The 12,246-nt window shown below is 45.6% G+C and overlaps 1 protein-coding gene across 1 annotated transcript in view; it reads right to left on the bottom strand.

The window, feature by feature from the left end:
* shc3 (SHC (Src homology 2 domain containing) transforming protein 3) overlaps positions 1–12,246 on the bottom strand; it is a 43,966-nt gene that overhangs the window by 20,381 nt on the left and 11,339 nt on the right. The window contains exons 2-7 of the mRNA XM_038989441.1: positions 7,936–8,006; positions 3,868–3,931; positions 1,401–1,520; positions 1,223–1,276; positions 554–605; positions 269–398 (exon numbers count right to left, since the gene is read on the bottom strand). Coding sequence (XP_038845369.1) covers positions 269–398; positions 554–605; positions 1,223–1,276; positions 1,401–1,520; positions 3,868–3,931; positions 7,936–8,006 — 491 coding nt within the window. The remainder of the gene's footprint in view (positions 1–268; positions 399–553; positions 606–1,222; positions 1,277–1,400; positions 1,521–3,867; positions 3,932–7,935; positions 8,007–12,246) is intronic.

Genomic DNA, 12,246 nt, shown 5'->3' with positions numbered 1-12,246 from the left:
TCTAGCAGGGAGGATGATAAGGACGTACAACATATGTCTAGCAGGGAGGATGATAAGGACGTACAACATATGTCTAGCAGGGAGGATGATAAGGACGTACAACATATGTCTAGCAGGGTGGATGATAAGGACGTACAACATATGTCTAGCAGGGTGGATGATAAGGACGTACAACATATGTCTAGCAGGGCACACACACACACACACACACACACAACATAGGAAATAATGTCATAGTACTGTCGCCTATGATGGCAGATGGGCTCACCTGTCGTGTACAGAGGTCATCTTGCTGGAGGGACACTGGAGGTACTGCTGGAAACGGAGGTCAAAGGCCTGGCCGATGGTGCTGATCACATCCTGGGCCAGACCATCACAACACTCCAGAATATGACACGCTAGGATAGGAGAGGAGGTGCAGAGGTCAACTACCAGCAGGAGAAAGGTGAAGAAGAAGAAGAAGAAGAAGAAGAAGAAGAAGAAGAAGAAGAAGAAGAAGAAGAAGAAGAAGAAGAAGAAGAAGAAGAAGAAGGGAAATACAGGAAGGGCCTACCTCTTCGGTTGACAGGATCTTTTGCTACATAGGCAACATAATGAGTCGTGTCCTGGACCAAGGAAAGGAAAAATAGTCAATGGTGAACAGAGACGTCAAAGGGAAAGTCAACCATACATCGACATCTACAGCAGTCCTAAGGAGAGTCTGCATACTAATGTATAGATGTGTTAATACACTGGATTGACATGAGTGATACACAAAATAAACCGATATGGGGCGGCAGATAGCCTAGTGGTTAGAGCATTGGGCCAGTAACAGAAAGGTTGCTGGATTGAATCCCTGAGCTGACAAGGTAAAAAATCTGTCGTTCTGCCCCCTGAACAAGGCAGTTAACCCACTGTTCCCCGGTAGGCCCATCACTGTAAGTAAGAATTTGTTCTTAACTGACTTGCCTAGTTAAATATAAAAGATAAACATCTATCTGCCCATATTAGAGACTTGGATGAGTCTCATGATTGTCTCAGCCATAATCTACAGTCAGATTCATTCAACAGATAAAACATGGCTCCATAAATCTTTCTGGTTTTCCCCTTGTGTTTGTGATCCACATTTTCCATAAGCTCTCTCCCACTGTAAATAAGAATTTGTTCTTAACTGACTTGCCTAGTTAAATAAAGGTTAAAATCAAGGTTAAAATCAAAAAATGGTTCTTACTGGATCACTCACTGTATCTCCTCCTGATGCAAAGGAAATGGACTGCATATGATGATTGGCTATGATCTGGCAGAGGCACACACATTGATCAGGACATCAAATAAACACTGTAGCCTAACTGTTCTTGACATCTCTTACAGAAAGATATTTTCTTAAACTAAAGGGAACTTTACATTGTTTGTAAACTGACCTGTTTGGAGTCTGGGGTCATCAGGTTGAGGCTGCTGGTGGAGATATTCAAGTTGATGCTCATCCCAGCAAACTGGAGGTTACTCTTCCCCAGGATACTGGACAGGGCTTTAGATGGAGGCTGGGTCGGGGAGAAGAGAGGCAGGTAGGAGATGAGTTGTACATCCTACACAAATAGAGCAATAATAATATTAATAATAATAATAATACATTTTGTTTGTAATTTTATTCAAAAACCCAAAGTGCCAGGACACTGAAGCAGCTGCTATACTATGATAGTCTACAGCAGTAGTCACCAACCTTTTCTGAGTCAAGATGACTTTCTGAGTCAAAATGCATGTCGAGATCTACCGCTCTGATTTTTTATTAGCATGACTTAAAAAAAAGTAAGCCTATGCAACATTAACCAATTAAAAACATTACTGTAGCAATGAGGATTGTTCAGTAAGCTATAGGCCTAATACATGATCACCCTACTGTCTTTGCCTGAATTCACCTGCCAATGCATTGTTGTTCCGGACATTTAAAAAAATATATATCTCAAAATTTGAGGTAGGCTATATGATCACACCGGTAATAGATCCATTGTTGTATTACTTGTGAGGCACAGCTGAGTGAGCATACATTTAAATAATTTGCTTTTTATTTTACTGGGCTGATGGTGCCTGCATCTGATGGTCAGTCTCAGCGGAGGGAGAGAGCAGCAGACTGAGGGTCAGTCTCAGCGGAGGGAGAGAGGAGCAGACTGAGGGTCAGTCTCAGCGGAGGGAGAGAGCAGCAGACTGAGGGTCTGTCTCAGCGGAGGGAGAGAGCAGCAGACTGAGGGTCTGTCTCAGCGGAGGGAGAGAGCAGCAGACTGAGGGTCCGTCTCTCTACATCCCTCCGCTCTCCCTTTCCTCCGCTGACACTGACCAAAAAGGGACACGGTCATCCAACACGGTCATCTAGGCGAAACTCGAGTCGCACCGCATTATTTCTGCCTCATGCACAAGTTCATGTTGTTACTCCTATGAACAGAGAAAGTGAAATATTCCTCGATACTAAAAAAGACCCAAGCCGCTAATAATAATAACAACGCAAGCCTATAGATACACTTTCCTACTCATTTATTACTAGGAAATAGGAAGAACGCGCATTTTATGGGTTAAAAAACTGTTGAAAACAAAGTGTTGACCGGGCTGAGTAAGAACTTAAACATGAACTCACTCATAAAAACAGCAGCTCTTTGCTGTCTTCGTTGACAGTCTCTCTCTATTCGTGGATTTAAACGTTTTGAAATTTCACAGTATCAATTTTGCCGTATCTTTCTTGTATGCCTGCTACGGTACTGCAGACTCGATCATCTGAGCAATCTGATTGGCCAGAGTTGGCGTAGTGCACTTGATTTCCTCTCCAGGCCCACCGGAAAGGCAGAGTTTGTACCTTCAGACACAAGAAATGGCAACAGTTTGCCTGCCCGGCGCGCAGGGCAGCTGAATTGGCTACACCTACCATCAACAGCCCGAGACTAATAAAAAAATAGGAACACAAGGCTTTATCGTTCGGGTTTTTACAGAAATGTTTGGCGATCACTAGAAATTCCTTGGAGATCGACAAGTCGATCGCGATCGACCGGTTGGTGACCACTGGTCTACAGTTTAAGGGCATCATATTGTTATATTATTATATTCTTTCAGGCAGAGCCAGTTGTGATATGTGTTAGACACAGATATACACTGGAAAGGCTAGCATGGAATAAAGCTGAATATTGCTCTGATTAAATGTATTGTAAGAGGACACGTTCCTCTCAGGCACATAGCTAGCTAGCATGGCTCCCCATAGCCAGCTCATTAATACATACACACCCACACACAACACCACAATGACACATACCCCATAGTATGAGGGCAAGCTTCTCTAAGACAGAAACATGGATCCACACAGTAACACACATAGAATGTCTCTCCATCTCCAGGTCAAACACATAGCATGGATTAACACCCCACACTACGAGGACACAGACACATTGCATGGCTCCCCATCTCCTGCTCAGCCTCCTGATTAGTGATATTCTGCTCTACATGAGTCACTGACCAGAGCTGACCATAGCTGAACACTCACTGTGCATCGTGGGCTGGATCTATGCCCACGCACACAGAGAACACAGTCCCACACCCCCATCCCTTCCCCTCTTCTTCTCTCTCTCTCTCTCTCTCTCTCTCTCTCTCTCTCTCTCTCTCTCTCTCTCTGTCTCTCTCACTCTCTCTTATACACTCGTACTCTCTCTCTATCACACACACACACTCCCTCTCCATTTCTCTCTCTTTCTCTCTCTCTCTCTCTCTCTCTGTCTCTCTCACTCTCTCTTATACACTCATACTCTCTCTCTATCACACACACACTCCCTCTCCATTTCTCTCTCTTTCTCTCTTTCTCTCTCTCTCGCTCTCTCCTCCCTGCCCAGATATGGGGAGTAAGTTAGGGGGTACCTTTCTCTTCCGCAGCGCTCCTTTGGCCCCCGGGACTGCCTCGCACACCAAGCTGATGGCCTCTCTGGTGGTAGAGAGATAGAATGACACAAGGACAGGATGTGACTCTTCCATGCCACAGAAAATAGAGCTGGTTAACAACGGGTAAGCTTAGCTATCATCAGTCTTATAGATGCAAGAGAAATACAGTGCCTTTCGGAAAGATTAACATTTACATAAGTATTCATACCCTTCGCTCCTAAGTGGCGTAGCTGTCTAAGGCACTGCATCTCAGTGCTAGAGGCGTCACTACACTGGTTCGATTCCGGGCTGTATCACAACTGGCTGTGATCGGGAGTCCCATAGGGTGGCACACAACTGGCCTAGCGTTACCCAGGTTAGGGGAGGGTTTGGCCGGGGTAGGCCGTCATTGTAAAATAAGAATTTGTTCCTAACTGACTTGCCTAGTTAAATAAAGGTTAAATAAAAAATAAATAAAATAAAAAATTACTCAGTACTTTGTAGAAGCACCTTTCGCAGCGACTACAGCCTCGAGTCTTCATAGCTATGACGCTACACGCTTGGCACACCTGTATTTTGGGAGGTTCACCCATTCTTCTCTGCAGATCTTCTGTCAGGTTGGATGGGGAGCTGCACAGCTATTTTCAGGTCTCTCCAGAGATGCTCGATCGGGTTCAAGTCCGGGCTCTGGCTGGGTCACTCAAGGACATTCAGAGACTTGTACCGAAGCCACTCCTGTGTTGTCTTGGATGTGTGCTTTGGGTCATTGTCCTGTTGGAGGATGAACCTTCCCCCCCAGTCTGAGTTTCAGAGCGCTCTGGAGCAGGTTTTCATCAAGGATCGCTCTGTACTTTGCTCCGTTCATCTTTCCCTCGATCCTGAATAGTCTCCCAGTCCCTGCCGCTGAAAAACATTCCCCTGCATGATGCTGCCACCACCATGCTTCACCGTAGGCATAGTGCCAGGTTTCTTCCAGACGTGACGCTTGGCATTCAGGCCAAAGAGTTCAATCTTGGTTTCATCAGACCAGAGAATCTTATTTCTCATGGTCTGAAAATCCTTTAGGTGCCTTTTGTCAAACTCCAAGTGGGCTGTCATGTGGCTTTTACTGAGGAGTAACTTCCTTCAGGCCACTCTGCCAAAAAGGCCTGATTGGTGGAGTGCTGCAGAGATGGTTTTCCTTCTGGAAGGTTCTCCCATCTCCACAGAGGAAATCTGGAGCTCTGTCAGAGTGACTATCAGGTTCTTGGTCACCTCCCTGACCAAGGCCCTTCTGGCCCAACACTCCTAATCGCTAGGCTACCTGCATTCTTCTACAACAGATAGAGGCAAGGGAAACATGTATTTGAATCCTGGCCCTCTGCTATAAGACAGCTTCCTTCTAGATTCTAGAGTGTTATCATGTCCCATCCCAAAAGTCAAGGGGTCTGAATACTTTCCGAAGGCACTGTATGTCTATGGATTCCGGAGGAGCTAGAGGAACACAAGGACAGACAGCCGGTTAACAAATGGTAGCATTTCACATTTTAGTCATTTAGCAGACACTCTTATCAAGAGTGACTTACAGGAGCAATGAGGGTTATGTGCCTTGCTCAACGGCACATCGGCAGATTTAGCTTACTGGCCCAACACTCCTAATCGCTAGGCTACCTGCATTCTTCTACAACAGATAGAGGCAAGGGAAATATGTGTTTGAATCCTGTCCCTCTGTTTTAAGACAGCTTCCTCCTAAATTCCAGACTGGTATGATGATAACGCACCTAATAATCCAATAAGAAACAAAAGAACAGTGTTCTGCTACAGTACATTTATAGCAGTAGCTTTGGTGATGACGAGACAGAAATGTGTTTATTTTATTTTTATCACCGTCTTTAAATACATGCTCTCAATTCTTTTAGAATAGGAAGTCTATTTATAGTATACCAAAAGTTGACTCTCTCTCTCTCTACCTTTCTCCCTCCCCCCTCTCCATCTCTCCCACTCTATCTCCCCCTCTCTCTCTCCCCCTCTCTCTCCCTCTCTCTCTCCCCCCTCTCTCCCTATCTATCTCTCCCTCTCTCTCTCTCCTTCTCTCTCCCTCTATCTATCTCTCAATCTCCCTCTCTCTCCCTCCCTCTCTATATATCTATTTATCTATCTATCTCTCCCTCTCTCTTTCTCTCTCCCTCTCTCTCCCTCTATCTATCTCTCCCTCTCTCTCTCTCTCTCTTTCTCTCCCTCTCGTCAATGGATAGTACAATATCATGTGGTCCTTGCCCTGCAGTAGTGTGAACGCTGCTGGTTAAACCAGACAGAATGCTAGGCACACAATGAAGAGTGGCTCTGAACACAGCTTTCACTCTGGTTTAAACCAGCTAGCTGACTCCATGAAGTCAAGCGGAAAAGTGAACGTGGCACAGACATGCCATATTCACAGTACAGGCTCCACGTCTATCACAGTCACAGCTCTACTGGCAGCCATGGCCTTGTCATTCAATAAACAATCATAGAAAATACAGGCTTCTTCTAATGTTTCTATTTGTTGGGGACAATGGAGATGAATTTAAATAAACAGGGGCAGTTAGGTGAGTATACAAGGTAAGTATGCAGTGCCTTCGGAAAGTATTCAGACCCCTTGACTTTTTCCACATTTTGTTACGTTACAGCCTGATTCTAAAATGGATTAAATAAAACAAACTATAAATCTACACACAAAACCCCATAATGACAAAGCGAAAACAGATTTTTTGAAATTTTAGCAAATGTATTACAAATAAAAAACAGAAATACCTTATTTACATAAGTACTCAGACCCTTTTCTATGAGGCTCCAAATTGAGCTCAGGTGCATCCTGTTTCCATTTTTTTAAATGTTTTAAAATTTGATTTCACCTTTATTTAACCAGATAGGCTAGTTGAGAACAAGTTCTCATTTACAACTGCGACCTGGCCAAGATAAAGCAAAGCAGTGTGATCATCCTTGAGGTGTTTCTACAACTTGATTGGAGTCCACCTGTGGTAAATTAAATTGATTGGACATGATTTGTAAAGGCTCACACCTGTCTATATAAGGTCCCACAGTTGACAGTGCATGTCAGAGAAACAGGCCTTTATGGTAGTGTGGCTAGACGGAAGCCACTCCTCAGTCAAAAGCACATGACAGCCCGCTTGGAGTTTGACAAAAGGCATATAAAGAACTCTCTGACCATGAGAAACAAGATTCTCTGGTCTGATGAAACCAAGATTTAATTATTTGGCCTGAGTGCCAAGTGTCACATTTGGAGGAAACCTGGCACCATCCCTATGGTAAAGCATGGTGGTGGCAGCATCATGCTGTGTTTTTCAGGAGTGGCTTCGGGACAAGTCTCTGAATGTCCTTGAGTGGCCCAGCCAGAGTCCGGACTTGAACCTATTCGAACATCTCTGAGAGACCTGAAAATAGCTGTGCAGCGACGCTCCCCATCCAACCTGACAGAGCTTGAGAGGATCTGCAGAAAAGAATGGGAGAAACTCTCCAAATACAGGTGTGCCAAGCTTGTAGCGTCATACCCAAGAAGACTCGAGGCTGTAATCGCTGCCAAAGGTGCTTCAACAAAGTACTGAATAAAGGGTCTGAATACTTATGTAAATGTGATATATCCGTTTTTATTTTTTATAAACCTGTTTTTGCTTTGTCATTATGGGGTACTGTGTGTAGATTGATGAGGGGGGGAAACAATTGAATACATTTTAGAATAAGGCTGTAACGTACCAAAAAGTCAGAGTCTGAATACTTTCCGAATTCAGTGTATGTAAGTAAGCATTGTCTTGGTAAAATAGGGGTAAACAGGTTAATATGGGTAAAACATGGGGTCAAATAGGGATAAAATGGGGGTAAAACAGGGATAAAGTATGGGTAAGATATGGGTCAAATAAAAACATTGGTAAAACAGGGGCAAAACTGGGGTAAAACATGAGTAAAATAGGGGTACATTTGGGTAAAACAGGGGTAAAGTATGGGTAAGATATGGGTGAAATGGATAACACAACACATAATAAATCGCTCCCACATAGTATCCATTTCCTTCAACAAAATACATGAATCTCTTACCTTGTTATTTGCGATCTCGTGTTGAAATCCAGTGATTTCATCGACCGAAGGACTTCAATGCAACCCAAATACTAGAAGAGAGAGAGAAGAGATTCAGTTATTTAATGGATGAATGTTAAGATGTGAAGCATTTAATTATGTCAAAACAATATGACTTTAACACCCAGGATATTTGCAATTCTACCTGTTATAATATAAGCAGCCATGTAGTCTGAGAAAGAGGCCCAGATGACACAGTTATTTATTCCTGTGCCTCTTCAGTGCAGCAGGCCATTTGTGACCTTCAGCATGATTTTGACTCAATCCAAAAATCCCTATCTGATGTTAAATTAGTGTTAAATGCAAATAAAACCAGGTTTATGCTGTTCTCTAGGTCTCGTAGCGTTGACCCTGAGGACTTGCGTATTTTACACTCACAAAATGGAGCCCAAATTGAACATGTTTCTCACTATAAGTCCTTCGGTATCTGGATTGATGACAAGTTTGCCTTTTGAAACACATTGAAAACTTGACAAAGAAGCTGAGATCTTTGATTGTTTTTTTATTTAGAAATAAATCCTGCCTCAGTTCCCGAAAACAGAAGGAAGATTCTCCCTGTAATAGACTATGTTGACATTATTTATATTCTCGCGGCAGCATCTGTTTTGAAGGCATTGGACTCAGTGGTCCATTCAGTAATACGTTTTATCACTGAGATATGTTTTAGAACTCATCATTGTATTCTTTACAAACATTCTTTACAAACAACAGAGACAGACCTCTCCTGTGGCAAAAAATGTAATATTAATACTTTTATTTCGGGCTTGCCTCTTTTGCATGTAAATTTGTGTCACATATCAGTTTACAAACAACGTAAAAAAAAAAATATATCATTGAGTTAAAGCCGCATATAAACATGGTATCTTTTTTGTTTTCTTGAGTAAGGCAGCTCCAAAATGCAGGTGTTTCACCCTAGCTCTGTGCTTTCTGTGGTGGTGGGGCAAGCCAGCAGAAAATACAGAGCGTTGCGCCGTGATTGGCTCAGTTTTCTGTCACTCATGGGGACACTACGTCACGGCCAAATCTAAGGGTAGACCTAGAAATTTCAAGCCCCTTGGGTGCTGCCATAGAGTTACATTAGCAGTGCCCATCCAAGAAGGCTCAAGCTCATTGGCCACAGATAAAATGATGTCAAATCATGTTCTATCGACAGTACCTTTGATTGGACTGTCCAACATCATACTTTCAAAATCTTAGCTAGCAGTCATCATAAAAGGTATCGGTGCTCATCGGCGACTGGACATAAACATTACACAACAAGTTGGAAATCGCAAATTCAACAATGAGTGGTTTGGAAGGAATAAGTGGCTAACTGCAAGGTTAGTGTCTGTCTGAGCTATAAGAGCAGGCCAAGGCAGGATACTGTCTGCATGAGCTATAGCACCAGGCCAGGTTAGTGTCTGCATGAGCTATAGCAGCAGGCCAGGTTAGTGTCTGTCTGAGCTATAGCAGCAGGCCAGGTTAGTGTCTGTCTGAGCTATAGCAGCAGGCCAGGAAAGGTTAGTGTCTGTCTGAGCTATAGCATCAGGCCAGGAAAGGTTAGTGTCTGTCTGAGCTATAGCAGCAGGACAGGGATGGGTCTGTCTGAGCTATAGCAGCAGGCCAGGTTAGTGTCTGTCTGAGCGAAAGCAGCAGGCCAGGTTTGTGTCCGTCTGAGCTATAGCAGCAGGCCAGGGAAGGTTAGTGTCTGCCATAGCTACAACAGCAGGCCAGGTTAGTGTCTGTCTGAGCGAAAGCAGCAGGCCAGGTTAGTGTCTGTCTGAGAAATAGCAGCAGGCCAGGTTAGTGTCTGTCTGAGCAATTGCAGCAGGCCAGGTTTGTGTCCGTCTGAGCTATAGCAGCAGGCCAGGGAAGGTTAGTGTCTGCCATAGCTACAACAGCAGGCCAGGTTAGTGCCTGTCTGAGCTATAGCAGCAGGCCAGGGAGGGTAATTGTCTGTCTGAGCTATAGCAGCAGGCCAGGGAAGGTAATTGTCTGTCTGAGCTATAGCAGCAGGCCAGGGAAGGTTAGTGTCTGCCATAGCTACAACAGCAGGCCAGGTTAGTGTCTGTCTGAGCTATAGCAGCAGGCCAGGGAGGGTAATTGACGGTCTGAGCTATAGCAGCAGGCCAGGGTAGGTAACTGTCTGCCTGAGCTACAGCAGCAGGCCAGGTTAGTGTCTGTCTGAGCTATAGCAGCAGGCCAGGGAAGGTTAGTGTCTGTCTGAGCTATAGCAGCACGCCAAGTTAGTGTCTGTCTGAGCTATAGCAGCAGGCCAGGTTAGTGTCTGTCTGAGCTATAGCAGGAGGCCAGGCCAAGTTAGGGTCTGTCTGAGATATAGCAGCAGGTCAGGAAATCTTAGTATCTGTCTGAGCTATAGCAGCAGGCCAGGTTAGTGTCTGTCTGAGCTATAGAGGCAGGCCAGATTAGTGTCTGTCTGAGCTATAGAGGCAGGCCAGGTTAGTGTCTGTCTCAGCTATAGAGGCAGGCCAGGTTAGTGTCTGTCTGAGCTATAGAGGCAGGCCAGGTTAGTGTCTGTCTGAGCTATAGCAGCAGGCCAGGTTAGTGTCTGTCTGAGCTATAGCAGCAGGCCAGGTTAGTGTCTGTCTGAGCTATAGCAGCAGGCCAGGTTAGTGTCTGTCTGAGCTATAGCAGCAGGCCAGGCCAGGTTAGCATCTGTCTGAGCGATAGCAGCAGGCCAGGTTAGTGTCTGTCTGAGCTATAGCAGCAGGCCAGGTTAGTGTCTGTCTGAGCTATAGCAGCAGGCCAGGTTAGTGTCTGTCGGAGCTATAGCAGCAGGCCAGGGAAGGTTGGTGTCTGTCAGAGCTATAGCAGCAGGCCAGGTTAGTGTTTGTCTGAGCTATAGCAGCAGGCCAGGGAGGTTAGTGTCTGTCTGAGCTATAGAAGCAGGCCAGGCCAGGTTTGTGTCTGTCTGAGCTATAGCAGCAGGCCAGGGAGGTTAGTGTCTGTCTCAGCTAAAGCAGCAGAACAGGTCAGTGTCTGTCTGAGCTATAGCAGCAGGCCAGGCCAGGTTAGCATCTGTCTGAGCGATAGCAGCAGGCCAGGCTAGGTTGGTGTCTGTCTGAGCTACAGCAGCAGGCCAGGTTAGTGTTTGTCTGAGCTAAAGCAGCAGGCCAGGTTTGTGTCTGTCTGAGCTATAGCAGCAGGCCAGGGAGGTTAGTGTCTGTCTCAGCTAAAGCAGCAGGCCAGGTCAGTGTCTGTCTGAGCTATAGGAGCAGGCCAGGCCAGGTTTGTGTCTGTCTGAGCTATAGCAGCAGGCCAGGCCAGGTTTGTGTCTGTCTGAGCTATAGCAGCAGGCCAGGTCAGGTCAGTGTCTGTCTGAGCTATAGCAGCAGGCCAAGGTAGGTTAGTGTCTGTCTGAGCTATAGCAGCAGGTCAGGTTAGTGTATGTATGAGCTATTTGAGCAAGCCAGGGCAGGTTTGTGTCTGTCTTAGCTATAGCAGCAGGCCAGGTTAGTGTCTGTCTGAGCTATAGCAGCAGGCCAGGTTAGTGTTTGTCTGAGATATAGCAGCAGGCCAGGTTAGTGTCTGTCTGAGCTATAGCAATAGGCCAGGTTAGTGTCTGTCTGAGCTATAGCAGCAGGCCAGCTAGGTTGGTGTCTGTTTGAGCTATAGCAGCAGGCCAGGTTTGTTTCTGTCTGAGCTATAGCAGCAGGCCAGGCCAGGTTAGCATCTGTCTGAGCGATAGCAGCAGGCCAGGCTAGGTTGGTGTCTGTTTGAGCTATAGCAGCAGGCCAGGTTAGTGTCTGTCGGAGCTAAAGCAGCAGGCCAGGTTAGTGTCTGTCGGAGCTATAGCAGCAGGCCAGGTTTGTTTCTGTCTGAGCTATAGCAGCAGGCCAGGCCAGGTTAGTGTCTGTCTTAGCTATAGCAGCAGGCCAGGTTAGTGTTTGTCTGAGATATAGCAGCAGGCCAAGTTAGTGTCTGTCTGAGCTAAAGCAGCAGGCCAGGTTAGTGTCTGTCTGAGATATAGCAGCAGGCCAGGGTAGGTTAGTGTCTGTCTGAGCTATAGCAGCAGCCCAGGTTAGTGTCTGTCTGAGCTATAGGAGTAGGCCAGGGCAGGATAGTGTCTGTCTGAGCTATAGCAGCAGGCCAGGGAAGTTTAGTGTCTGTCTGAGCTATAGCAGTAGGCCAGGGCAGGTTAGTGTCTGTCTGAGCTATATGAGCAGGCCAGGGAAGTTTAGAGTCTGTCTGAGCTATAGCAGCAGGCCAGGTAAGGTTAGTCTGTATCTGAGCTATATAAGCAGGCCAGACAAGTTTAGTGTCTGTCTGAGC

Source organism: Salvelinus namaycush, chromosome 3, assembly GCF_016432855.1.
Source record: "Salvelinus namaycush isolate Seneca chromosome 3, SaNama_1.0, whole genome shotgun sequence".
Classification (NCBI taxonomy): Eukaryota; Metazoa; Chordata; class Actinopteri; order Salmoniformes; family Salmonidae; genus Salvelinus; species Salvelinus namaycush.
The sequence above is the reverse complement of the archived record's forward strand: the minus strand, read 5'-3'. Positions and strand labels throughout refer to the sequence as shown.